Genomic DNA, 26,555 nt, shown 5'->3' with positions numbered 1-26,555 from the left:
ATGTTTTTGCGATATTATTCACAAGAATTGTTTCATGTTTCGTATTTGAACATTGTAGTCGCGTCTTCGTATAGGCCCCAATATATTCCCTATATTCGGTATTTTTATACTTTCCACCACAGTATGGAGGGTATATTAAGTTTGTCATTCCGTTTGTAACACATCGAAATATACATTTTAGACCCCACAAAGTATATATATTCTTGATCAGCATAAAATTCTATGTCGATTTAGCGATGTCCATCCGGTACCTCCCGATATTCCATATTTTGATGATTTTAGCGACATTATTCACCGGAATTGTTTCAAATTTGGTATTTGGTGTTCGTGATGAATACTACAGCCTATGACAGAAAATTGTCTGGGCAGGTCCACGTTTGGGTATAGCCTCCATATAGCGACATTATTCTGCGAAATTGTTTCAAATTTGATATTTAAAGTTCGTAATGGATACTAAAGCATATGACAGAAAATTGTCTGCGCTGGTCAACGTTTTGGTCTTTTTCTAGTTTTGCATATGAATATTGTAAAGGCTTATGACAAAAGTTGCCTAAGCAGGCCCATGTCGTCGTATAGCCCTATTTTTAACAGAATTTTTAACGGATTTTATTTTTTTGAAAATTGCCAGATTCGTTCCAAATGGTGGGAGGTATTCAAAATTCGGCCCGGCCGAACTTACATCTTTTTTACTTGTTTTATTTTATACGTTTTTTCAAAGGATTCTTTTGAAGATTTGCAAATTTCTTCCAATTTGTTTAAATTGATCCGCTCCCACTTACCCTCCTTGTCGCTTTCACCAACCGCGTGCAGGCTCGCATATGCCTCTTATAACAATATGGATGACAATAGCCTTTGTGCTGACAATAGAAATTATAGCTGCTGATTAAATCGATTACAGCCTTTAACCAGGGCATATTTTTAGCTGTTTCATCAGTTTCATTCGAATCGGTGGGCGATTCTGGTTGTTGATCATCACTTAAGATGCCCGGTGAACCATGATCATCTTCACCACCACTGGCAATACCCTGCTCGGATGTATCACTGCGATCCGATAGAGATGATACTTTACGTTTGGCTTGAATGGAATCAACGCGTTTAACTGAAAAAAGGAGATTTATGCTCTGTTATTTTTATATGGGAAGTCTCCATCTTTAAACCTACAATCAGTTTCCATATCTTTGCCATCTTTGGTATTGCGTCTTAATTTCAAAGAACGTCTTTTAAAAGATCCACCCGTTGTGGTGGCGGTGCCTCGTCGCAACAGGAATGGTCTAACGGCAGAGGCAGGAGGACGACGGGCTAGAAAGAAAATAAGGTAGATTTTTAGGTTCAAAGAAAAGGATTAATTTAAAGATCGAGGAGTTGTAGACCTTCTACTCGATAAGAGTAGGAGAGAAGGTGGGTTAATAATTTGGTGTCCGTTTGAACTGTGATTTTCGAATTTTGAAAAAACAACAAAGCTTGGCAGAATTGTATTATGTTTCTGTCGTTTTTTTTTTTTCGAAATTGAAAAAATGGCTGTGATATTCGATGTCTCTTACAATTTAAAACAGTCGTTATTTTCGAATTTATAACAAATTTCCATTTTTGGATTTCGAAAAACATTAGGTGAGTTGAAATGGATTTGTGCTAATTTTTTTGAAATCTTTTATCCGCATAAGTCTTCACAAATCAAGCACAACTTAGAACTACTTTTGTTTTTTTAAACCCGCAAAATCGAAATTTTGGCATATTTTCGAGATATCGAAAAAATTAAACTATTTACCCTTAAACGGAATAAATTAGCACAAATCGAGCACAACTTTTGTTTTTTTAATTCGAAAATTATAATTTTGTAACATATTGAATACAATTCAACACAGCTTTTATTAAAAAAACCTTTTTTAATCAATGCCATTTCGAAATTTCGAAAAAAATGTTGGCACTATTGGGCACAATTCCTCGCAACTTTCTTTTTTCGGAAAATCAAAAATTTCAATTCAAACGGACACCACATTGGATTCAAACACAAATCAAATTAAAGCAAATACATTTTTTTCTTTCGTTCTGAAATCGGACATTAGGTACCTTTCTGGGGAACATGTACCATTCATCCCATTTCACTTTTTGGCTTACCTTCCTCTCCCTCTTTGGTCAATGTCGTGTTGCTGCTATTCTCCGATTCATTATCCGGCTCATGTAGCACAAATGATATTTTCCTCTCCGTTTGTCCTCCAGTTGCATCATTGCCGGCCGCAATCGATTGTAGACTCTGAGCCGATGTCTGCGAATGACCCATAGAACTTAAAGCCATTGACCAACGACGATTTGCTTCACGGTATACCTTTTCCCAGGGAGCTGGTTTATCTTTGTGCAACAGTTTCGAGGTCTTCGGCAGCGTAACATAAATATCCCGCAAAAAGGCGGTAATTTCAAAGAGCAGAACGCATGCAATCAATTTCAGAGCGTGTGGACAATCATTGCCATGTGGATTCACTGAGGCCTCATCAAGGAAATCCTCCTCTTCGTCTTGTTGCAGAAGTTCCCGCTGCTTATCGGGGTCGGTAAGGCTGGCATTGACATTTTCATACTGTAGACGTTCGGTGAAAAGTATCTCCTCTAAACGAGCTCCCAACATCTCAGCCCACTAACGAAGTGAAAATAAAGATATTCGGGGGATAAAGTCAAATGTTAGTTGCTTGTTTCGTACCTGGTGGAACATTTTGCCAGCAGCTCTTTGTAATATGTGTGTGCGCCGCGAACTTGTGGTACCCATTTGTTGTTTTATTTGACTGGCATTGATATTGGCGCCCGATGGGCGGTAACCTGCCACGTTTTGTTTCATCCAAGTAGGCCATTGACCCTTATTGCACAAATGGACAAAATGGGCACATTCCAAGAGAAAAGTTGCCCGGGTTACCAAGGGAGCTTGGGGCTAAAAGGACAATTAATTTTGAAAAATCAATTGTTTTGAAAGATGTAATTCCACCCTACCAAATCCAAGACCGCAGCCACCAACTGAGGATCGGGAAATGAACCGGGAGCACAGGTTTCCAAAAGAAAAGACAAACGCAACATACCAATCCTAACCGGTTCTAAAGGTATTAATTTACGTTCCTTCAACACCACCACTTCGGATTCCCTTGGCCCATCACACATATCTGATGAACTTCGTCTACTATAATCGGCTGTTTCTTCTATGCCGCCCTGTTTCTTTTTACCCTTAACAATACCACCGAAACGATTTAGCCTTCGTTCAACTCTTCTCTTAGCTCTCTGTATGGAACGGCCGATGCCATCGCTGGATCGCCCTCTTTGGATTTTCAGCGATGGATGTCTGACAAATGTGGTGGACATTTCAGGATTAAGCGACCCAATTTCCAAATCGATGGAAGACGCTTCTTTGGGGGTCCCCTTGAACCAACGCACCAAACCACTCAAGCGACCAAGAGAATTTCTCTCCGAACTTGAAGTCGAGTCTGAGAGTAATTGTCGCTCACTGTGACGTGGTGTTAGGGTTGGTCTTATACCCGTGGTACGCCGTCGGAAATTGCTCAAGGGGGATTGACTGGTTTTGTAGTGCTCGTCACAAGGTTCGGTTTCTAGAAGACTCTGAAACGAGAAACAAGGATAAGTCAATTTTATTCAAAATTGTTTTATGGTTATTTTACCACAGCACATGCCGAGGATGTGCTTCTCTTTTTGAGCAGAAGACGTCTTTGAGAACGGTTATCATCATTTTGGACACTTTGAGCCACATCGGCTTGGGGTATGTGTCTGGAAAAAGAGTCAGGATGTAAATATATATATATATATATATATATATATATATATATATATATATATATATATATATATATATATATATATATATTTTAATTTTGAAAACTATTTAAATAATGTTCTCCCATTTAAAATATTAAACATTGAAAATGTTATCCGCATAATGTTTTCCTATAGAAAATAGTATTCGAATAATATTTTCCTATAGAAAATATTATCCGCATAACGTTTTTCCTTTAGAAAATATTATCCAGATATTGCTTTCCTATAGAAAATAGAAAATATCATCTGGATAACGTTTTCCACAGAAAATATTATCCGGATACAGTTTTCCTTTTGAAAACGTTATCCGGATAATGTTTTCCCATAGAGAATATTTTCGGATAATGTTTTCCTATAGAAAATATTATCCGCATAATGTTTTCCTTTAGGAAATATTATCCGCATAATGTTTTCCTATAGAAAATATTATCCGCATAATGTTTTCCCATAGAAAATATTATCCGCATAATGATTTCCTATAGAAAATATTATCCGCATAATGTTTTCCTATAGAAAATATTATCCGCAAAATGTTTTCCCATAGAAAATATTATCCGCATAATGATTTCCTATAGAAAATATTATCCGCATAATGATTTCCTATTTTCTATAGGATATCCGCATAATTTTTTCCTATAGAAAATATTATCTGGATATTGTTTTCCTATTGAAAACATTATCCGGATATTGTTTCCCTATTGAAAACATTATCCAGATATTGTTTTCCTATAGAAAATAGAAAATATCATCTGGATAATGTTTTCCACAAAAAATATTATCCTGACAGTTTTCCTTTTTAAAACGTTATGCGGATAATGTTTTCCCATAGAGAGTATTTTCGGATAATGTTTTCCTATTGAAAATGTAATCCGCATTATGTTTTCCTATAGAAAATATCCGCATAATGTTTTCCTATAGAAAATATTATCCGCATAATGTTTACCCATAGAAAATATTATCCGCATAATTTTTTCTTATAGAAAATATTATCCGCATAATTTTTTCCTATAGAAAATATTTTCATATTGAAAACATCCGGATATTGTTTTCCTATCAACTCACCTTATAACTCTTGTTGTTTGTGAAGCAGGTCCCTTCTTGTGTGGCCTCGGCGTTACTGCCAAAATACCACTAAGGGCCACCAAACGGAATGGTCCGCCATGTGCCCCCTTGACATAGGTTATAAACTGCCGGACATCGCTATACAAGCTGGTGTTTTCCACCGATTTCAATTCCTTGGAAGCATTAACAAATCTTGTCACCACTGGCTTAAAAACTGCGGCAATAACTTGAGCCTCTGGTCCGCCGCTTAGGCCGCCACTAAAATTTGTCGAATATCCACCTTGACCGCCTGATGAGGATACACCATTGCCAAGATCGGTGTTAAGATTTTTAAAGGCACTCGTGCGTTTATGAGCTATTATGTGTTCGTTATTCGATATTTTGTTGTTGTGTTTTGATGTTTTTTGTACAGATATATATGTGTGGATTGGTTATCGAAACGGTTAGATATAGACAGTGGCATAGCGAGAAGAAAAGATAGATATATGGAAGAAAGAGACAGACAGAAAGAAAGAGAAAGAAAGTGTGTGTTCGTGTGGGTGTTATCAAAACAAACAAACAAATAGATGCGTTATCGGACGGTGTCGTCGAAGAGAAAAAGATACAAGGATTGGCAGGAGATTTAGGGGGAACAAAACCGGTTAAAAAAGAGGAACCAAATAGTTTTAAGACAATATTTTAAATGCAATAAATATTTGTATGCTACAAGTAAAAAAGCCAATAAAATGTTGAGTACATGCTATCAGTTTTGAATTTTATCTGGACAACGATGATGTATGAACCTATCCGGATAAGATTTGGTAATGGAAGATGTTGTCTAAATAATTTTTTTATAAACTAGAATATGTTATACGGCTACGTTTATGTTAATACAAAAGGTAAAGCACGTTTAAACGACTAAATCCGCTCAATTTCAAATGTCAATTCCATATAGTATACGTCATGTAAATCGTATTCCCAAATCCAGTGGATATTTGGCGTATACGATATGGAATTGACATTTGAAATTGAGAGGATTTCGTAAACCTAAACGTACTTCCTTCTAAGTTTTTCTTGTGGACAATGTTAACGGGTATGGGTTAAGTTTTTCCGTATGAGACGTTTTATTTAGGGAATTTTATGCGAATAAAGCTTTCTAATAAAAATTTCTTTCCGAATAATGTATTCTTATATTCTTTTTGAAGAGGATTTTTATAGAGTATATAATTCAAATAAGATCTGAATACCCGAAGGAAAAGTTCATCCAGATGAGTTTTTATTGTAGACAATGTTATTCGGATAAGGCTCCCTTTGAGGATTTTTATACGTTTAAATCTTTTTTAAATTAAATCTAATCCGGATATGCGAATCCCGTATACAGGGTGAGATAAAAAAAAATGCAGCAACCTCAAACGCCATAATTTTTACATTTTTTTAATTGTATTGAATGAATGCAAAAAAAAAAAATGTCGGAAATAGCATCAAATTTTAGAATAAATTTAGATTTGTTCGAATTGGTCACCTTTGGCGCGAATTATGGCCTTCAAACGGCAAATGAAACCGTCACACGCTGCCCGAATGTTGCTTTGGTGTTTTTTAGTACCAACCTTGCTTTCCAAAATACTCCAGACACAATAGTCCAACGGATTGGTATCCGGAGATTTTGGTGGCCAAGCGAGGAGCCTCATTTTATAACCATTCTTGGGTGGCGCATGCTGAGTGCGATGGTGCTGAGTCCTGTTGGAATGTCCAAGGTCTGCGGCCAAAATGTTTGCATGCCAAAGGCTTCAACCGCTATAATATTCGCCATTTATTCTGATGGCACGGTCGATTAATACGAGCGGAGAGCGACCATCGGCTGTTATGGCGGCCCACACCATCTTTTGAATCTATTTTCTTTCTGTTGAGGTGTAAGTTTTGCACTTTTTCAATATTTGCCGAATAGAATATTACGATTTCGGGTTTCGATCAAGTAGCTTCTTTACTTTTCGAACCATTTTTGCTGATGTTGCTGTTTTCTTCCGTCCATTTCCTTGATGTCGGGCTACGCTACCAGTATCACGGTAACTAGCGATGGTACGAGACACAAAAGATTTATGCTGGAGTGCTCTAACGATAGCCACTTGTGGTTTTCCAGCCAAATTTAAAGAAATCACACCATCTCGCTTGAATTCCATCACGAATACCTCTTTTTCTGGAAAATTCTCACCAAAATGCTTTTGTACACTTGTAAACAATATAATGAGCTGTCACTGGTATAATTTTAACAGCAGTCGGGCGAGTGGCTTAGAAATGACAGCAGTCTGAAGTTGGTTGCAGATTTTTCATCTCACCCTGTAGCTATCTTTATATAAAAAAAACATCTGGCAAATTTTTTATTCGAATGATGTTCTTTTATCCGGAAAATGTTTTCTTAAAAAAAAATAATCCGGACTTTTTATTTGCTATCCCGATAAAGTTTTTTTCATAGAAAATATTATTATTATTTTCTCATACCAATGTTATCCGATTAATGTTTACTAATAATCTGCATAGGGATTTTTATGGCCTTTAACTTTTTTAACGTAAATGTAAAATTTTCATACAAAATATTTCATCCGAATAATATATTATGAACAAAAATGTGTTCGAATATTGTTCCACTGTCGGTTATTGTTTATTTTGAAAACTTTTGATTTACTCGTAGCAAATTAAGAATAAATTATATATATTTGCATGCAATTTGGTAATTTTTAACAACAATATTTTTAACTTTTAAAATGTATTGCAAAAGCATTTCCGAAGCAACTTAAAGCTCAGTGGAAGCAGCTTAATTTGAACATGCTAAATGTATTGAAAACTATTGTATCAGGTTTGCTAGTGTAATGTATGACAGGTAGTTGGTTATTGGCCGGGGGCATTAACTACATACTCATTGTTTTTTGTTGCCCAAAGTATTTGCGCGTAGAATGAATGTATGCAACTAATCTCAATGAATCAACATTTGAAATTAATTTATTTCTAATTTCTAATCTCTATCTATTTTTTTTTTGTAAAATCTTTCAAACTTACTTAGCGGCGATAACAATGAACTTGGATCCACACAAAATGCACAAAAAGCATGGAAAAAGTCCACCAATTCTTTGAGACCGGAATTTTTCACCATTTCCTGTAGATACTTCTTCGTTCGTTGACTGGCATGCCGAAGAAGACGTGAGAGAATCTTTTGGCATTGGCTGCGAAGGAAATCAGCGGGAGGTCCACGGACACCTAAAAAAACGAATTACATATTTGATACAAAAGGAGTCTATATCCAAAAAGCATTTTTTTATTAAAAACATTTTTAAAGGAAACCCTTGTAAAAATAACATTTTCAATGAGGAAATTTTATACGTGAGAAAATCTTATTCGGAAACCATTTACTATGAGAAACCCTTATCGAGATAAAATTTTCTATAAGAAAACCTTATCCGGATATTTTTTTTTAAGAAAACCATATCCCGATAACGTTTTCTATAAGAAAACCTTATACGGATAACATTTTTTATAAGTAAACCTTATCCGAATAATATTTTCTATAAAAAAACCTTCTCCGAATAACATTTTCTATCAAAAAAGCTTATCCGGATAACATTTTCGATAAGAAAAGCTTATCCGGATAACATTTTCTATAAGAAAAGCTTATCCGCATAACGTTTTCTATAAGAAAACCTTTTCCGGATAAAATTGTCTACAAGAAAACCTTATCCGGATGAAATTTTCTACAAGAAAACCTTATCCGGATAACATTTTCTACAAGAAAACCGTATCCGGATAACATTTTCTATAAGAAACCCCTATCTGGGTAAAATTTTCTATATGAAAACCTTATCCGGATAAAATTTTCTATATGAAACCTTATCCGAATAATATTTTCTATAAAAAAAAACCTTCTCCAAATAACATTTTCTATCAAAAAAGCTTATCCGGATAACATTTTCTATAAGAAAAGTTTATCCGGATAACATTTTCTATAAGAAACCCTTATCCGCATAACGTTTTCTATAAGAAAACCTTTTCCGGATAAAATTGTCTACAAGAAAACCTTATCCGGATAAAATTTTCTACAAGAAAACCTTATCCGGATAACATTTTCTACAAGAAAACCGTATCCGGATAACATTTTCTATAAGAAAGCCCTATCTGGGCAAAATTTTCTATATGAAAACCTTATCCGGATAAAATTTTCTATACGAAACCTTATCCGGATAATATTTTCTATAAAAAAACCTTCTCCGGATAACATTTTCTATCAAAAAAGCTTATCGGGATAACATTTTCTATAAGAAAAGCTTATCCGGATAACATTTTCTATGAGAAAACCTTATCCGCATAACGTTTTCTATAAGAAAACCTTTTCCGGATAAAATTGTCTATAATAAAACCTTATCTGGACAAATTTTTTTTTATAAGAAAACCATATTCAGATAACGTTTTTTATAAGACAACGTTATCCGGATGACATTTTCTATAAGAAAACTTTATCCGGATAAAATTTTCTATCCCAATATCATTTTCTGTAATGTTAAAATGTAATGTGTAAAAATGTTATGCGAATATTTTTCATAAGAAAACCATATCCGGATAATATTTTCTATGAGAAACCCTTATCTGGATAACGATTTGTATAACATCTATATATATAAAAATCAATTGTTGTTTGTTGGTAACGGAATCAGTTGAAAACGGCTGGACCGATTTGCATAATTTTTTGTACAAACGTTCGTCATACCCCGAGTTAGGTTTTAAAAGAAAAAAATATTGACCACGCCTCCTTTTACGCCCACTATTACGATTTATCTAAAATCTTTATATTTGCCAAAATAGTGAAGATATCGGTTTGAGAATTATTACACGAGATGCTGTTTGCTTTCCATCTAACCCTAAGTACTTATTTAGGGACTGAGAAACGCGCCTACTTTTAAATCTATCTCTCTATATGTAAAAGAAAATTGTGTTAGTTAATACTCTTATAACATAAAGACAGCCAGTCTGATTTTAACGATTTAGACAAATTCGGAATTGCCTCTTGGCAGAAAAGAAAAAAATCCAAAAAAAATCGCGTAAAATGTGAAATTTGAACATTTTCATTTTGACTTTTAAAATGTACAATAGTAATGTTTTATATTGCATATTTTTTCCATTTTGACGTACTATTTTCGAATGTACATTTGTAGTGTTTATTTTTTTCTTTTTTTTTTGAATTCTAATATGATGTTTAGGTTTTTTGGGTAATATAAAGCCACAACGGATAAAACTGTTATTTATTGATTTTATGTATTTAACAATTTTATCCGTTGTCGCTTTATATGAAAATTTTAAAATCGGGAAAAATCACATTTTTCAATGGAATCGAATTTCAAAATAATAGTACATTCTACCGACAAACTTCGTAATCACCTTTAAAAATTTGCCGCAAAGAAATCAGCGAACCAGTAGAATATTCTTTTTTTTTTTCTATATTGAAGAGTACATTTTTTATTGGTTTGAATTCTGAATGAATAATATTAAAAATGAAATGAGGGCGCCATACGATGTTAAATGCTTTCTACTCCAGGACCTACATCGTGCTTCAGCTGGAAGATGCGAACACATTTAAACAAACAAAAATGACCGAAGAAGCGTTATGGGGTTAATTTCAAAAAGTGGACCTGCTTCTTTCATATGACAATAAATTGTCAAATGAGAACACAAAATGCAAAATACATTGGGACTGCAATCAGTCAAATACCGACTATAAAGAACGCAAAATAGAAATTCTACCTTAACATTCAAGATACCTTTAATCGCTTTGGCAGGTCATGATATGGATCATAACCCCTGATAACGGAACAACCCGATTTCAAGTATATTCTACATTTTAACCATATTTTTCGTACTAATTTTAGCTCATGTTGATAATTTAAGAAGAAACCATCTTTGCAAAAAATTATCAAGTTTTGGTATCACCATCATATGATTTAAGGTATTTTCGGGGTCTTGGCCACTTTTTTCATTTTTTGGCTCTTATTTGACATCTTTGTTTCTAAGGGGGAAGAAAACCTCTTCTTATAAAATTTTTATTTTTCGGAATAGTGCGCATCTTAGTCTTGAGGCTACCTGGGTAAAAAACCCTGGGGTAGAAAATCATCTTACAGATAATTATCCTCATAGGAATTTATTTAAGTATAGTCCCCACATTAGTATACCCTAAAGTCCACTTTCCCAACCAATGTCAGGTCAGAAAAGAAAATTTGGTATTCTATTGAATTTGTAACCCCTAATAAAATATTGGTTGGGAACGTAGATTTGGGATGTACGTCTATATGAAATAAACTCCGAAATGTCATTCTGGGACTCATTCAGTCGGAAATTGTGGCAGAAACATGAAAAAAATACGAAATTATAAAGTAACTTTATTGGATCTCCACCGCACAATTTAAATGACAAACAATTAATGCCCATCTTACGGTAATCGGAGCAAAAGAGTAATTCTTTTGGCTATTCCGACAACATTCTGCCTTTAAGTATGAGGTGGACAAAACTGAATACCACACAGTAGGGGATTTTAAACGATGGAAATACAAATTTCAAATTATAGCTTATTTGAATGCTTTTTACAATATCAAAAATTGAGCAGAATTTTCACATGGGACTATTATAGATGTTCTTTATCATATAGGTATTTAACACTCAAATTAAAGCCTATATCTGAAAAATAAGATCAGGCTATTCAAAATATTTAAAACCGACGGTAATTATAACTTTTGCAATGAATATTAATTTATATTTAGTCATGGAGTCATTACTCATAATCAAGTCATTATTTATAATCAAAATTGGAGTAATTATAATGTCGTCATTACTTATAATCAAAATTGTGCCGCCTACATAAGTCAGATCTGTGATTTATTATGCTTTAAAGACTAAAAGTACGGGCCGGCAACGCGGACCGGGCCAGCTAGTTTCCTATAAAAAATCATTATCTGGATAATATTTTTTTTAAGAAAATCTTATTTTTCTCTTAGAAAATTGTTCCAGATTTCTTTTAATATAAGTTTTTGGATGATAAAACATTCCATCTGAATGTAGGTTTCATCAATACTCCCTCCCACTTACCATCATTGCAACCATTTGGACAGCCGAGAACTTGAAGGGCTCTTCTTATGATTCCCATTGAAATTTCATGGGCATGTTCACCCAATTTCAAAACACCCATTTCCAATAAAAGTTCACAAATATTTAGACCAGATTCCAATACTCTCAGCGACACTACGGTAAGATCCCTCTTGAAGACATTCAATACGGCCAGTAAAACAATTTCATAATCTATGCCACCATCACGGGTAATATAAAATGACGATCCGGGTGCTTCGGATTCGTCCACACCGGTGTAATCAATGTGAGAATCGGTATTGGAACGTAACATGTGACCACGAAAACGTGAACCCGCCACATTACTGCTGGACAAGCCAGCCATACTGCCGTTATAACCATTGGCTCCGGCCATACCACCGCCAATGCTACCACCACTGCTCAATGCATCCAATTGGGAATCAATTGAACCCTGAAATCAAAAATGAAAGAGTATTTGATATTGAAAGTGTACAACAACTTGGGTGGTGTGGCATACCTGTCTCTTCATATAATCCGGTGAGGGTGTGGGTGTATGTTCCGTTACGGTAATTATGGGATTCCGCGGATAAAATGTCGTCCTCTGACCCGAAGACTGTGATGACCTGATAACTTTAGGTGGTTCAACATATCTGTAAAATCTTCAATATTTCAATATTCCATTGAGGGGGGAATATAGGAAAAGAAAGCAACATTAGTTAACAAGGATGACATGATTGTGCAGGATGAGTTTTAATTTAATTTCTAATTGTAATACGTTAAGAATAAAAAGCTTATATACAAAAAGACCGTTTAATAACGCAGCAACAAAGTTCTACTTGGAACGAAATTTGTAAAATTTAAGTGGGAATACGAGGGTGGGTTTGGGAATTTTGAGGGACATTTGTGGCATTTGAATAAATAGAAGTGCAACAAACATGAGAAGCAAGAAATGGGCAAAAACAATTTAACGTAATTATAGTTGTAAATAATGTTTTTGTTGTTGTTTTGTAATTTTGATAGTTGGGACAAAAACGTTTGAAATATAACATTTTTAAGATCGGTTTGTCTATCTCAAATGGACAAAATGAACATTTTTAACGATTATTTTCGAAATTGAGAAATCGAATGAATTTAGAGAGCACAGAATGTGCTCTAGGACGAAAAAACAATACCCAATTTCGTCAATGGGACTTTCTTAATTTTTTGCGCAATACCAATTGAATTCCTCAAATTACATTGCTTTTCGAGATAGAAAAACCAATATTTAAAAAATATTTCATTCTTGTTCCCACATCGTTTTTTTCGATAGCCAATTATGTGAAAAGTTTCCCATGAATGGATTTTATGGTGCTGGTGTATGGGGTATGGTGTTTCATGTTTGCAACAGAAAACTGGTGTTTCTTTTATTTTCATCGAACTTCAATTTGGTAAACAGCACAACTCACCCGCTATCGAGTAGACAGCTGGTTTTTTTTTTGTTATAATGAAAAACATTTTTTTGTTGTTTTGGATAGGATACAAGTAAAAGAAAACGTGAAAGAAAATGAAAGCTTAGCTTTAGCAAAGGAAAGCAGATTTTTGTTGTTTTAGTGATAGAATCAGTGCAAAATTTTGTGCAGAGAGTGAGGTTAGGGTGTTTCATGTGTTTGTCGAGTTGAAGTTATTATTTTTGGTGTGTACTTGGAAAGAATATGGGAAATCTTGTATGTAAAGAATTCCTATAAAAAGAATCCTATCCTAAGACTGATTTTAACCATGTTGAAGATATGTTGAAGATATTACACTTAACAAAACCTAAAGGTGACATTCTATCATCAGAAAACTATGGGCAGTCTTCTATCTGTTAAAGGTCGATCCAAAATTATGCAAGGTCTTTCATCTATCTATTTAAATATAGAAAGTCTTTAATTACTAAATTCAACTTTGCAAAAATGTAGCTAAAATAATCAAAATAGGGAGGAACCGATTCATGAAGGCTAAACGGAAAACTATATTAACCCAACCGACAAAAATTAAGAATTTCAAGAAAAATGCTCTAAAAATAACCAAAAATTTACTGTTTTTATAGAAAACGTTGGTGGAGGATACCGTTATATGGATATTATTTTCATCTACATATATATGGATCTATATAGGCAAAGTTGTTCCACACGAGGTAGACACCATTATTGTGGTTAATATCATCAGAATACCAAATATCGTTATATGGTGGCTATAAGAAATGTTATGCCACAGGAGGTAGAACCCAGTACGAACTCCGTAGAATCCGTGCAAAAGGTGACAAATTATATAATGACGCTATTGGAAAACATGGAAATATACCGAGTATTTTTATACCCTCCACAATAGTATGGAGGGTATATTAAGTTTTTCATTTCGTTTGTTGATTTAGTCTGTCCGTCTGTGGAATTCACTCTAGCTTCCGAACAAAATGAATTTTACTCAAATGTATATTATGTCTGCAGGACTTTTGGTATTGGAAATGGGGCATGTAGGTCCACGTTTTGGTATTTTGATGATTTTAGCGACATTATTCACCGTAATTGTTTGAAATTTGGTATTGGAAATTTGTAGTGGATAATACAGCATAAGACAAAAAATTGTCTGTGCAGGTCTACGTCTTCCTACAACCCCCATATTTTCGGAAATTTAAAGCCAACATGAATGGAAAATATGGCCAAGACCCTGGCATCAACTAAAAACAGTGGGTGCATTTTTATAAAGGTAATACCAAAAGATGGACTTTTGTTGGTAATTCTTGGCAAACAGCGTTTCTAAATAAAAAGAACTCAAAATGCCAATATTTGGCAACGATATGATGCTTTGTTGGAGATTTTTGCACAAACTCACAAAATGTGAGGCTTTAACCATAAATGTGTTTATTATATATATGAGTTTCTGGCGTTTAGATAAGATTTAGACTCTTGACATCTTCTAAAACCTATCGTAGAATTTTATGACAAATTTTAACAGCCTGCGATGCCGTTTAAAGGTAATTTTTAACCATTTTATAAAAAGAGGAAAGAAGAGAGTTGATTTGATTGAGAGTTAAAATTACCGTAATTTTATCTGCAATGATGCCGAAGACACTACATATCTAAAATGTAAGGAATTTTCGGAATCTGATTCCTTATCTGATTCCGAAAATTTCCAACAGCATTGAAGAGGGGACAACTTGCCCTCTCCATTTTGGTTACTTTTCGGTGTAAACTTTCAAAATGCCGATACACGTGTCTTCTTTGTTTAGCTCTACTTTCATAATCTGCTGGACTTAACCGTAATTTTTTTTGCGTTGATTTTGATCATAATCTTCGAGATACGGACAATCAAGAGTTGCCGTTTTATGGGGACTATGCCTAAACGTGGACCAATAAACTCCATCTGTTCAATTATCTAAAATATTGTAACCTCTATCTTGATTTTAGTAGACGGACGGAAGTCATTAAATTGACTTAGAATTTTATAGATGAAAATATATGTATCAGTTATGTGGTCCGAACTTGGCAGATTATATTCTAATCAGATCTTGTTCTTGTGTTCCAAAATTCAAACTAATTGGACAAACTTAGCATGGTTGATGCATCATTAACATCAAATTCGAGGGAAAAATATATGGAATCTAAATGCACATCTCAACTGATCTCGGTTGAAAATGTATCTCTAGGCTATATCTGATATTTTTATTGGATATCAAAGTTATGGAAGCATATTACAGAATGGGAGGACTTTAATATTAAACCGTATAAAACATACATTCGGTCTTATGTGTTAAAATATACTATTTTTGGTCTTATATTACGCATTTGATGCACAAAACTCGAGCAAAAAAAGATTTGAGAGGTAAATATAAATAATAACCGATCGCCACCATTAATAGGGTTTGTTCTTGGTAAAAACAAATTGGATGGTCAAAGTTTTTTCTCAATCGGACAAAAAATGCGAATTGTAATTTGCTTGCAAAAAATAAACCTCCGAGAAACTCCCTCGGATGTGTACAAAGAGTGAAACTCACTCGAATTCGAGCGAGTGCGCTCCTGGGAGTAGAAAAAATCGTGAAAGCTCAATTTCAATACGACAGCATATTTTACAGTAGATTCTTCTCTTGCCGAGCACTCTTTTAGTTTTAGTCTATGTGTATTTCTATGCATGTGTATTTTTCTGTACAAGATCACACCACCTCTTCATCTCATCCCCTCTCTTCCCCTTTAAACATGAGTGCTTCAGGAGTGCAGACACACAAAACAAATGAGTGAAGAGTAAAAAAAATCACACTCTTCGAGCAATATTGCTCGCGAACAAGTTTCGCTCCCGAATGAAGATGAGCAAATATGTGCTCTGGCAAAATACTTATTCCCCTTTGGTTGGCGTAATCCATTAAATATCCAAGATTTGAATGTTTTAACCCTGATAGATCAAAAATAGTCACAAGTGTACCTATGACGACTGATGCGTTTTGGAGAAACTTTTTTAAAGAATTAGATGATCGACATCGGCCCACTCCTTCTGGTGCCTTCCCCACAAAGGGTCACAATTTATATATCTCAGTTGATAAAATTTACAATAACAGAGGTTCTAGAACTCTACCACAAAACGGTAAACAATTGAATTAACATAACTCAACTTAATGTTTCCATCAATATTAAACCAGCGTGAAGATGGGATACATTAATCAAGTCTTTACGAAAAAAAAAACAAGTAAAAAAGCAGTAAGTTCGGCCGGGCCGAACTTTGAGTACCCTTTACCATTTGAAAGGAATTAGAAAATTTTCAAAAAAATAAAATCCATTAAAAATTCAGTTAAAATCTTTAAAATACCTTATATCGGAAGGTGCCGATATATGGGGAATATACGATATTGTGGACCTATATAGACAAATCTATTTCTGGGGGTAAAGTACTCACAAAGAACTCCTTATATATATATATATATATATATATATATATATATATATATATATATATATATATATATATATATATATATATATATATATATATATATATATATATTACAACAGACGGACAAACGGAAGGGCATGGTTAAATCGTATTAGAATTTCACGCTGATCAAGAATATATATACTTTTTGGGTCTACAATGATTATTTCGATGGGTTACAAAAGGAATGACGAACTTCATATACCCACCATACTATGTATGGTGGAGGCTATAAAAATAAATGAATTTCGTAAACCACTTTAATACCATTCCATCAATAGTAAAACTTTGTGGAGGAGGGATTCAACGGTTCAATATTCCTTGCAATTCCTCAATATACAATACTAGGCGCCATGAGCTGTCGGGAAAACCAACTGGTACAATCTATCTACTTTGAATTTCTTTCTGGTTGATCTGAAAAGGATATTCCTTTCTTTTGTTATTCGTTATTTAATACTAGTTTGAATAATCTTCATTTTTGAGTTTGTATATTTTTATTTGTTGTTGGTAAGTGTTCCAAGGTCATGTTGTCTTAGGGGGGTACCACACAGATTCGGGGAGAAATATAACTGACTATAATTTTAATAATGCTTACCTCAAACTTGGCATTGATTTTCCTTTGATCAAGTTACTAGCTGGCTCTCTTGATATCATGGATGCCGAACGCGAAAGCTTCTTTTCTCCGGTATCCAAACTGCGATGATATTCCTGGAGATAATTGAAAATTTAGATAAAATATTAAATAAAATAAAAATAGTGTTAAGGTTGTAAACGAATACATTTAACATTGAGAAACTGAACACTGAACAAGAAACATATGCAACGTGAGTGTATAAGTAAAAGGGAGTTAATTGCTCGAATAGATTTCGTATAAGTTTTGTGATTTTAGGAATACTTTCATTTTTGCTGTGGGGAATAATATTTGGAGGTTCATTGCGGTGGAACTAATTAAATGCAATGCTGGATAGGAAACATTAAAAACAAGTCAATGCGATTTGAAGATATTTTCTAAATGTCACGGTGATAGGAACTGGTATGATACATTTTAATGAAAACGTTAAATATCTATGAAAATCTGAAATACCCAAATTCGTGTAAAAATATAATCCTTAAATGGCGTCCCGAATTCACATGGCAACCCGGCATTTGGAGCTACTTGATCTGAATTAATCCACTACCAGATAATGCAAGCAAAGTATCCTTGGTATTTTGAGTAAATTAAAAGAGGGGGGGGGGGGGGGTAGTGTGTTATTTCTTAAAAAAAAATCAAACATATAACGGGAGGTTTGTAAGTTCGAGCATCGATAATAAAAAGTTGTAAAACTTTCCCTTAACTCAACAAAAACTGTATAATCGGAATAACCCATTAAAAGTAAATTTCCTATAATTTGTTATTCTACAAAATGTTACAGACCAAAATAACTTATATTCCTTATATGAGTTTGAGACTCAGCGTCGGTAAACAAAGACAGATTATCCGCTACCGACATTCGATTCCTTCCTGCCCAAGCTACGCTAAGCTATGCATACTAAATCCTTTTTTGGGTTGGATCTAAAAATGCGAACCGCCAGTTGGAGTCATTTCGAAAGAATTATTTAGATTTAAAAGAATATTTTCGGCCTTAAATCTGCACCAGAAAATTTTCAAGGGTTTATATAAAACATTATAGCGCCGTGTAACTGCGCCATAAACTATTTGGACGAAATAATCGCCTGAAAACGGCAGAAATCATAAGAGTTGTTGGCGGATTTGGAGAGTGGGAATGTTGTACTGAACATGGATAAATATGTTTGGAAAGCCAGAGGGGTATATTCTGAGGTCACATTCTGTCTGACAAAGGCATAAATCTAGATTCGGGAAAAGTCGATATAATAATCATGAATTTCCGTCTACCAACCAATAAAGACGAATTAAGGAGTTTCCTGGATCACCTATCTAGGGAAACTCATAGCAGATCTAGCTGATCATAAGTATACGCTCAGGGATGTAATAAGAAAATATGTGAAGTTCGGTTGGGGTCAGTGGGTAGATGAAGCGTTTGTAAAACTTAAAAAACAACTGAACAGGACTCCACCGTTATCATATTTTGACCAAAAAGGCGAGCTCACTTATAGATGGCGAGAAACCAGCGGCCCTCAGAGCGGAATTACTGCAATTTAGCGACAATATGTTATAAGTCATATCGTTCGCGAGCAAAAATCTATCTGATACTGAACGTATACAAACAGAAAAGGAAAGTCTTGCATTGGTGTTGGGCTTCGAACACTTCTACTATTATCTGAGGGACATCGAGTTTGAATTATCAATTATCAAACAAACAACAAGCCTCTGGAAAAATTTTCAAATCTCGGAAAGAACGATAGGTGTTAAGCCTTCAGTCATCTATATTTAAAATAATTTATCAGGCTTGTAAATATAACATCGTCGATTCATTATCCAGATTATGCAAACTTGAACATATTACGTCTTTCGATCAACAAACTGAAATCAATATACGCCCAATAATCAAAGAAGCCATCCCATGAGTAGGGTCAATTTTTGAAATCGTAGAGAACAACTGGTTCGATTTTGAAGTAATGGAAGCGGTTGAAAGCATGAAAATAATTCATGGACATTGACTACATCCAATCGATATTTTCCGTCCCACTGGCGTTTTTCCAGAAGGACCGTTGTTATGACTGGCAATGGATCTGTTAGAACCATTAAAACACAATGATTTCATATTTATGGCCATTGACTATTATTCGAGGTAGCAAGAAGTAAAATTTCTAAAGAAAATTACGTTAAATAGGATAATCCATTTTCTGGTTGAGGTGTCACAACAAATATTGACCGTCAGTTTGTCAGTGACGAGTTTAGAAGATGGTGTACTAACAAAAGTATCAAAATCATGACGTCTCCATCCAAACGTTGAAGTAGAGATTATGAATAGTCCCATTGTCAAAAACCCGCGAATAACTCATAGTAATGGAGCGAACTAAAAGAAATTCCAAAGTTCCTGCTTATGTACAATGTCAGCCCTAATGGTACAACTGGGAAAGATCCAGCGGAACTGCTGTTCAAACGAGTAATTCGAGATGAAATACCATATATATTTTATGTCGTTAAAAACGTTTGAGATGCGGAAGGTACTACTTAGACTTAGGCGGACAAGTATCGCGGTACAGAGCAATCTGCTAATATTTCATTAGGTTTTCTAAACAAATATGACTTTGTTGATCTTCCAATCATTGCATTTAGTTAGTACCCACGGTGACTTGGTTTTTGGAGGGATTGGGACTGAAATATTTTTATCAAATGACGGATGAACGAATCAAAATGCGTAGCCTTTATGAGTGTTCATGCCACACACATACACATTTAAGGAAATACAATTAAATGCAGGAATTCTTTTGCAGGGTTAGGGGGTGGGGAAAAAATGTGTATTAACACAGAATTATTGGAACGCTTTGTATTTTGTATGCTTCTTCTTACTGCATGTTGCAGTGGTCTCTTGCCATTGGCTGAACCAGTATCTAGGCCTACTTTTTCCAAATTCTTTTCCGATTTCGAAAACATTTTCGTTTCGACGAAGGCTCGCAGATCGGACATTTTGACACGTTTCTTTTTCTCACTGCCGCGTCGCTCAGCTGTGGGTGATGCTTCTTCTGTAAGGAAAGGGAATTGAATTTTGGATTTTCTTCTTGAAAAAGTCTCTTTAGTTAGAACTCACCTGCCAAACATGCTGTAATAGATGGTTCTGGTATCTCAATATAATCCTTGTTTATGGAACTTCCGGGACTATCACGATTATTACTATTCGGTCCTTGATAAAGAGAAATTTCGATATGTGGTATTGGCAAGGAATTGGATCGTTTTCGTGGCTGATTTATGGATATGGCAGCTTCTTCGCCAATTTCACTTAATCTGAAAAAAAAAAAAAAAAAACAAATTCAATCCGTAAAAATGTTTAAAATTGAAAGAAAATCCATAAAAGTTATGTAACAAACTGGGGTCCAATTGTCTTCATCTTCACATACCGGACTTTGCTCTGTTCCAAAATCTACAATAATCTCATTATTTTCGATATCATAAAGGTAAAATGTGTTATTGTAGTAACATTTTTACACTCTTGCAGAATGTGGAGCAGAGCACTTGGATTTTTCAACGGAATACATACGACTGAAAGTGAGGTTTGATTTTTCATAAGAAAAGCAATATACCTCAGAAAGCGAGAATTGATTTATTTGAAGAAAACAACTTTAGAACCTTACCTATTATACAAATATTGCAAACTCCAAAATATGCCCTCCTCCTGCCAGTGTGATATAAATAGACAACGCATTACGCCCACATCCAAAAAGGTGGCTGCGGATACATCAGCATTAACACTCTCCGATTTATCCGATTCCGTTTCCCTTTCCATTGAGGCGCTGCGTTTTTCCTTCATCGAAGCTCCACGCATCAACTCCTGTTGATCAAATTCAAATTTCGTCGATGGCTTATCCTTATCCCTTGAGTGTATCGACTGGCGGCTACCACGACGACTTTGCGGCTGTTGTTGTGTCAGCAGGCTAGCATCGGCCTACAATGCCACATGTCATGTAAAAGAAAATGGAGAAATTTAGGAAAAATCGTATTCCATGGGTTCGAAAGTGATTAAGCATTTAACAATTACAGTAAAAAATGAATTGTCCATTAAATGGGAAGCAGAAGGTAAACGAAAAATAACAACACGTTCATCTTCAACACTGGATGCTTCTTCGGGTATGGTTTCGGGGAAAAATTCCTTGGGCGATGACACCCAAGAGCTCTAAAAACATTTAATATTCCAAAAAAAAAAAAAAAAAAACAATAGGTTATCGAAAGGAAACGAAAAACAAAAATACAAACATTCATATTGAAATTACACACATAGAAGAAGAATTTTGTTTTTTATATATTTTTTTAATAGAACAGCTTTTAGGCTTTAGCTATGGCAGGATATTTCAGTTATGTGGCACGTACCTCTTCATCTTGCCGTGTAGTGTGATCGGAGCCGGCACTTTGTGGTGAATCCGCCTTGGGCGACATGGCATCAACGCTTAGGGATTGTTTGCCTAGAAAGGGAGGGAGGAAGAGTGTAAGACATCATTTATGAGTGAATGAACTTGTGGAGGTTATATTTAATAGAGGTATTTTTAGGTTTTTAGAAGAATTCTTTCAAATATAAGTCTTATCTGCGTGGATCTTATCTGCGTAAAAGACATTATGTACATGACGTCCTCTGGGCAAAAGGCCTTTTGGCGTCTACTCCTGCAGAAGATCTTTTGGAGGTCTTCTCTGGGCAGAGGATCTTCCTAGCGTCTTCTCTGAATAAAAGTCATTCCAATATTATCTTTCAATAGAAGAACTCCCGAGGGTCTTCCCTGCGAAGAAAATCTCCCGGGGACTCTTCTTCGTAAAGGATCTTCCAAGGGTTCTTTTCTGTATATACAAAATACTGAGGTTCTTCTCTTTTTAGAAAACCTTAAAAAGCCAAAGAAGACCTGTAGGTCTTCTGTGGGTAGAGACCTTCAGAGGGTCTTCTCTGAGTAAAGGAAGTTTAGGAAGTCTTCTCTGCGTAAAAGACTTTCCGAGTGCCTTAGAAATACTACCAGGGTCGTCCCTTCTTAGAAAGAAGATCTTTTGGAGGTCTTCTCTGTACTGAAGACTGTCGGTAGGTCTTCTCTGGGCAGAGGATCTTCCTAGGGTCTTCTCTGAATAGAAGTCCTTCCAATGTTATCTTTGAATATAAGAACTCCCGAGGGTCTTCCCTGTGCAGAAAACATCTCGGGGGACTCTTCTTCGCAAAAGATCTTCCCCAGGGTCTTTTCTGCATATAAGAGCTACCGAGGTTCTTCTCTTCATAGAGAAACTTCAAAAAAGACCACTAGAGGTTCTTTTCAGCCCAGAAAAACTTCTGAGGGTCTTCTCTACGTAGAAGTCCCGCTATAAACACCTTTAGAAGGTCTTCCGTTCGTGGAGTCTTCCCGATAGTCTTCCTTGTACAGGAGACATCCTGAAGGTCTTCTCTGTATAACAGATCTTCCAAGAGTTATTTCCGCGTAGAAAATCTAACAAGGCCCCTCTTTGAAAATCTTAAAAGAGACCTTTCGAGGGTCTTCTTAGAACAGAAGAACCTTCGAAGATTATTTATGCCTAAAAGACCTATTGATTGTCTTCTCTGCCTAGAAGAACTCCCCTTCTAAGCAAACCTTTGAAGCAGACCTTCCCTGCGTAAAAGACCTGCCGAAGATCTAGAAGGTTTAGAACACCTTTTAAGAGTCTTCTATGCGTGAAAGACCTTCTGGGGGTCTAAGTTGAAGACATGGAAATAATACTTCCTAAGGGTCTTCTCTTCACTAAAAGAAGGGAAGTTTTATTTGTCCAGAAAACTTTTTGGAGGTTTTGTCTGTGCAGAACATCTTCTGTACAAGAGACCTTCTGGAGAAATTATCTGTGTAGAAGATTTTCTGGGAATCTTATCCGTACAGAAGACTTTCCAGAGAATACCTTCAGGAGATCTTCTCTGTGTATAAGACCTTCTGGTGGTCTTCTATGTGTAGGAAACCATTTGGAGGACTTATCTGTATGTATAGAAGACCCTTAGAAAGTTTTATCTCTGTGTACAAAAATTTTCTAGAGGTCTTCCTTACATAGACCATCTTCTCTGTGTAGTGGATCTTCTGGAGTCCTTCAGAAGGTATTTAGTGTATACAAAAGTATCTGTCGGTCTTTTGTATGTAGAGGAGTTTAAGTCTTATATGTTTAAAAACCTTCGGGGGTCTTTAGTGTATAGAAGACGTCATCTTTGGAAGTCTTTTCTGTCAAAAAGACCTTTCGGATGACTTCTCTATATACATAAATTATTTGAAGTTTTTAAGCACAGGAGACCTTCTCTAGGCCATCACTGTTTAGAAGACCGTCCATTACTTACGTCCGGTAAAAACATCTGTTGATCCTTTCGGTGTGGGAGCACACAACAAATTGCGTGCTTTTGGCTTCACCGGAGCAGTGAAGCAGGGAGCTCCTGGGGCACGATTATCCCACATGCCTTGCCACAATTTTATGCCATTTTCCAAGCGGCAATTTTGGAAATCCGATTCTTTCAAATGATGGATTATGGGGGCAAAGAGATAGACAAAGAGCTGAAAGACATTAATCCACTTTTTCATTGACCTCCAGCAAATTACTCTTCACAGACTTACCGTAATTGTGGGTACAGAAAATAAATATTGTTCCATTGACTTGCCCTTGTGATCACCATCGGTGACCAAGCCACCACCGCCGCCGCCAACCAAACCACCTTCATCACCGGCACATTCCTCGGCGGCATAGAGTAAAATCCATTGCATGGCATACAACAATGTTGTCTCAATTTGTCCTATGGCTTGCATGTCCTTGACCCGGTTGTGCAGCAAGGCCGATACACAATGCATGACATGTGGCAAGGCGGCCTGCAGTAGACGCCAACGTGGTATGGCAGCCAGGCCATCGGTCAGCGAAGGTGACAGACCGAATTGTATATTCAGGACAACGACTTTTTCAAAGGACTAAACGAGTGTTAAAAAAGAAAATATAGTTTTTGAAATAAAATCGAGAGAAATATAGAGAAAATGTTAATCTTACCTTACATGCTCCCTTCGATTCCTATTGTCCAAAATGTTTTCAGCAAAATAATGTATAATAAATTTAATTATTTTTTATTTTTTTAATTCTTTTAAAATAAGTCTATGAATGGTGGGAGGATTTGGAGTAATTTAAACACAAATATAAGAAAACATTTAACATCAAACATAAAAAAATTAAACATCAAAAAAGTTTACTATTCACAAGAACATAGAAGGAAATGGGGGTGTGTGTATAAAACAGAATAAAATATTATGTACAAAAGTTCAATTTAATTCAGTGGTGAGCAGTGTGGTATAAAAAACATAAAGGAGATTAGAAATTTGCTTAAAAATTATAAAATCCATATCCGCGGTGACTGAAAATTGAAATTGTTCTTTTATAATTAAAGATTTGTTTCAACACATTCATGGTAGTATGATTTTTATATCTTCCTCGAAATAATTTGCTTAGCCATGTCCATCTGTGGAGATCACTCTAGCTTCCGAACGAAATGAAGTAGGTTGATAACATTATATTCACATCTATTTTAGGTCCGTATAATTTTTGGTATTGAAAATGAGCCATATTGATTTTTCAGATATATATTTTTTTATTAGCAGTTTGTATTTTCAATCGGTAGGACTGTCCACATAGATCCATGTTTTGGTATAGTCCATATATTATGAAGACTTTAACCTCACGGAATAATTTCAAAGTTGGTACTAAGTGTTCAATAATTTCCGATCCGGATCATGAAATCAGTCTTGGTGCTTAGGCGTGTGATAAGACTGTTTTTTTTTTTTTTGGAAATTCGTACTAAAAGACTACGAAAAGAGAGAGTCTCTGGTGGAGTGCGTGATATATGTAGTAAAAAGTTCGTGGAAATTCTAACTTTCAGGTTACGTAAAGTTCTGAAATTGTACCAAATTTCTAAAATGTTACCATTTGGTATTATGTAATCGGATAGAGGTAAAACTTAAAATTTGATAGAGGAATAAAGGTTGAAAAGTAAGTTTAATATACGAAGGTTGTTTTGGAAATGTGTACTAAGTCTGCGAACTGTACAAAATAGTACTAAATTTGAAACATTTAGACTTAGTGTGAACGGATGTAGCTCAAATTTTGAAACTTTGTATTGGAGCTCCTTTTGGTAATAGGTTTGTACTTAAGTTATGGTTTTGGAAATGTGTACTCCAAGTGCATCAAAAGTACTAAATAGTACTACATTTGGTACGATTTGGTACTTATAGTACTTGAACTCTAAAATTTTGTATAAAGGTCGCTGTTCATGTGTAGCCTTGACACATGGAGGTGCTTTCGAAGAATGTGTATCATAATTGTACGAAATGTACTGAATGGTACTACGTTTGGTATTGTGTGAAGGAATAGAGATGCAATTCTGAAATTCGATACTGCGTTACAGGTGGTTCCAAAACTACCTCCATATCTACGAAAAGTAATAAATAATACCAAAATTGGCATTGGATGAAGGAATAGAGTTGAAACACTGAAATTTGATATAGATTTAAGTTTTGGAGTCTTTGGTTAATATATGGAGGTGGTTTTGTAAATGTGTACTATAATTGTTCAGTGGTACTAAATTGGGCATTTGTTGAAGCGATAGAGCTGAAATCCCGAAATTCAATATTGACGTATCTTTTGGTGTCTGGAATTGAGATATGGAGTTTGTTTTGGAACATTGTACGAAAAGTACTAAATAATACCAAAATTGGCATTGGATGAAGGAATAGAGTTGAAATACTGTGGTTAATATATGGAGGTGGTTTTGTAAATGTGTACTATAATTGTTCGAAAAGTACTCAGTGGTACTAAATTAGGCATTTGGTGAAGGGATAGAGCTGGAATCCCAAAGTTTAATATTGACGTCTCTGTTGGTATCTGGAATTGTGATATAGAAGGGGTTTCGGAAATGTGTACTATAGTTGTACGAAAAGTACCAAATTGTACTAAATTCGGTATTGAGTGAGGGGATAAAGATAAAAAATAAGAAATTTGATGTTCAGATTTTTTATGGGGCCTGAGTTTG

At 35.1% G+C, this 26,555-nt stretch overlaps 1 protein-coding gene across 4 annotated transcripts in view; it reads right to left on the bottom strand.

Moving 5' to 3' along the window:
• LOC101899704 (protein unc-80 homolog) overlaps positions 1–26,555 on the bottom strand; it is a 62,167-nt gene that overhangs the window by 19,346 nt on the left and 16,266 nt on the right. For 2 of the 4 annotated variants that reach the window (XM_059127141.1, XM_059127144.1), the window contains exons 4-23: positions 24,527–24,547; positions 24,106–24,450; positions 23,835–24,045; positions 21,884–21,975; positions 21,555–21,689; positions 21,151–21,461; positions 20,610–20,803; positions 20,372–20,544; positions 17,492–17,604; positions 13,404–13,421; positions 12,476–12,608; positions 11,962–12,409; positions 7,897–8,094; positions 4,867–5,221; positions 3,651–3,756; positions 2,974–3,591; positions 2,690–2,914; positions 2,116–2,626; positions 1,162–1,299; positions 780–1,099 (exon numbers count right to left, since the gene is read on the bottom strand). In XM_059127141.1, coding sequence (XP_058983124.1) covers positions 780–1,099; positions 1,162–1,299; positions 2,116–2,626; positions 2,690–2,914; positions 2,974–3,591; positions 3,651–3,756; positions 4,867–5,221; positions 7,897–8,094; positions 11,962–12,409; positions 12,476–12,608; positions 13,404–13,421; positions 17,492–17,604; positions 20,372–20,544; positions 20,610–20,803; positions 21,151–21,461; positions 21,555–21,689; positions 21,884–21,975; positions 23,835–24,045; positions 24,106–24,450; positions 24,527–24,547 — 4,665 coding nt within the window. The remainder of the gene's footprint in view (positions 1–779; positions 1,100–1,161; positions 1,300–2,115; positions 2,627–2,689; positions 2,915–2,973; positions 3,592–3,650; positions 3,757–4,866; positions 5,222–7,896; positions 8,095–11,961; positions 12,410–12,475; positions 12,609–13,403; positions 13,422–17,491; positions 17,605–20,371; positions 20,545–20,609; positions 20,804–21,150; positions 21,462–21,554; positions 21,690–21,883; positions 21,976–23,834; positions 24,046–24,105; positions 24,451–24,526; positions 24,548–26,555) is intronic. The other 2 variants (XM_059127142.1, XM_059127143.1) reach the window with 2 other exon arrangements.

The sequence above is a fragment of the Musca domestica genome, unplaced genomic scaffold (assembly GCF_030504385.1).
Source record: "Musca domestica strain aabys unplaced genomic scaffold, Musca_domestica.polishedcontigs.V.1.1 42, whole genome shotgun sequence".
NCBI lineage: Eukaryota > Metazoa > Arthropoda > Insecta > Diptera > Muscidae > Musca > Musca domestica.
The sequence above is the reverse complement of the archived record's forward strand: the minus strand, read 5'-3'. Positions and strand labels throughout refer to the sequence as shown.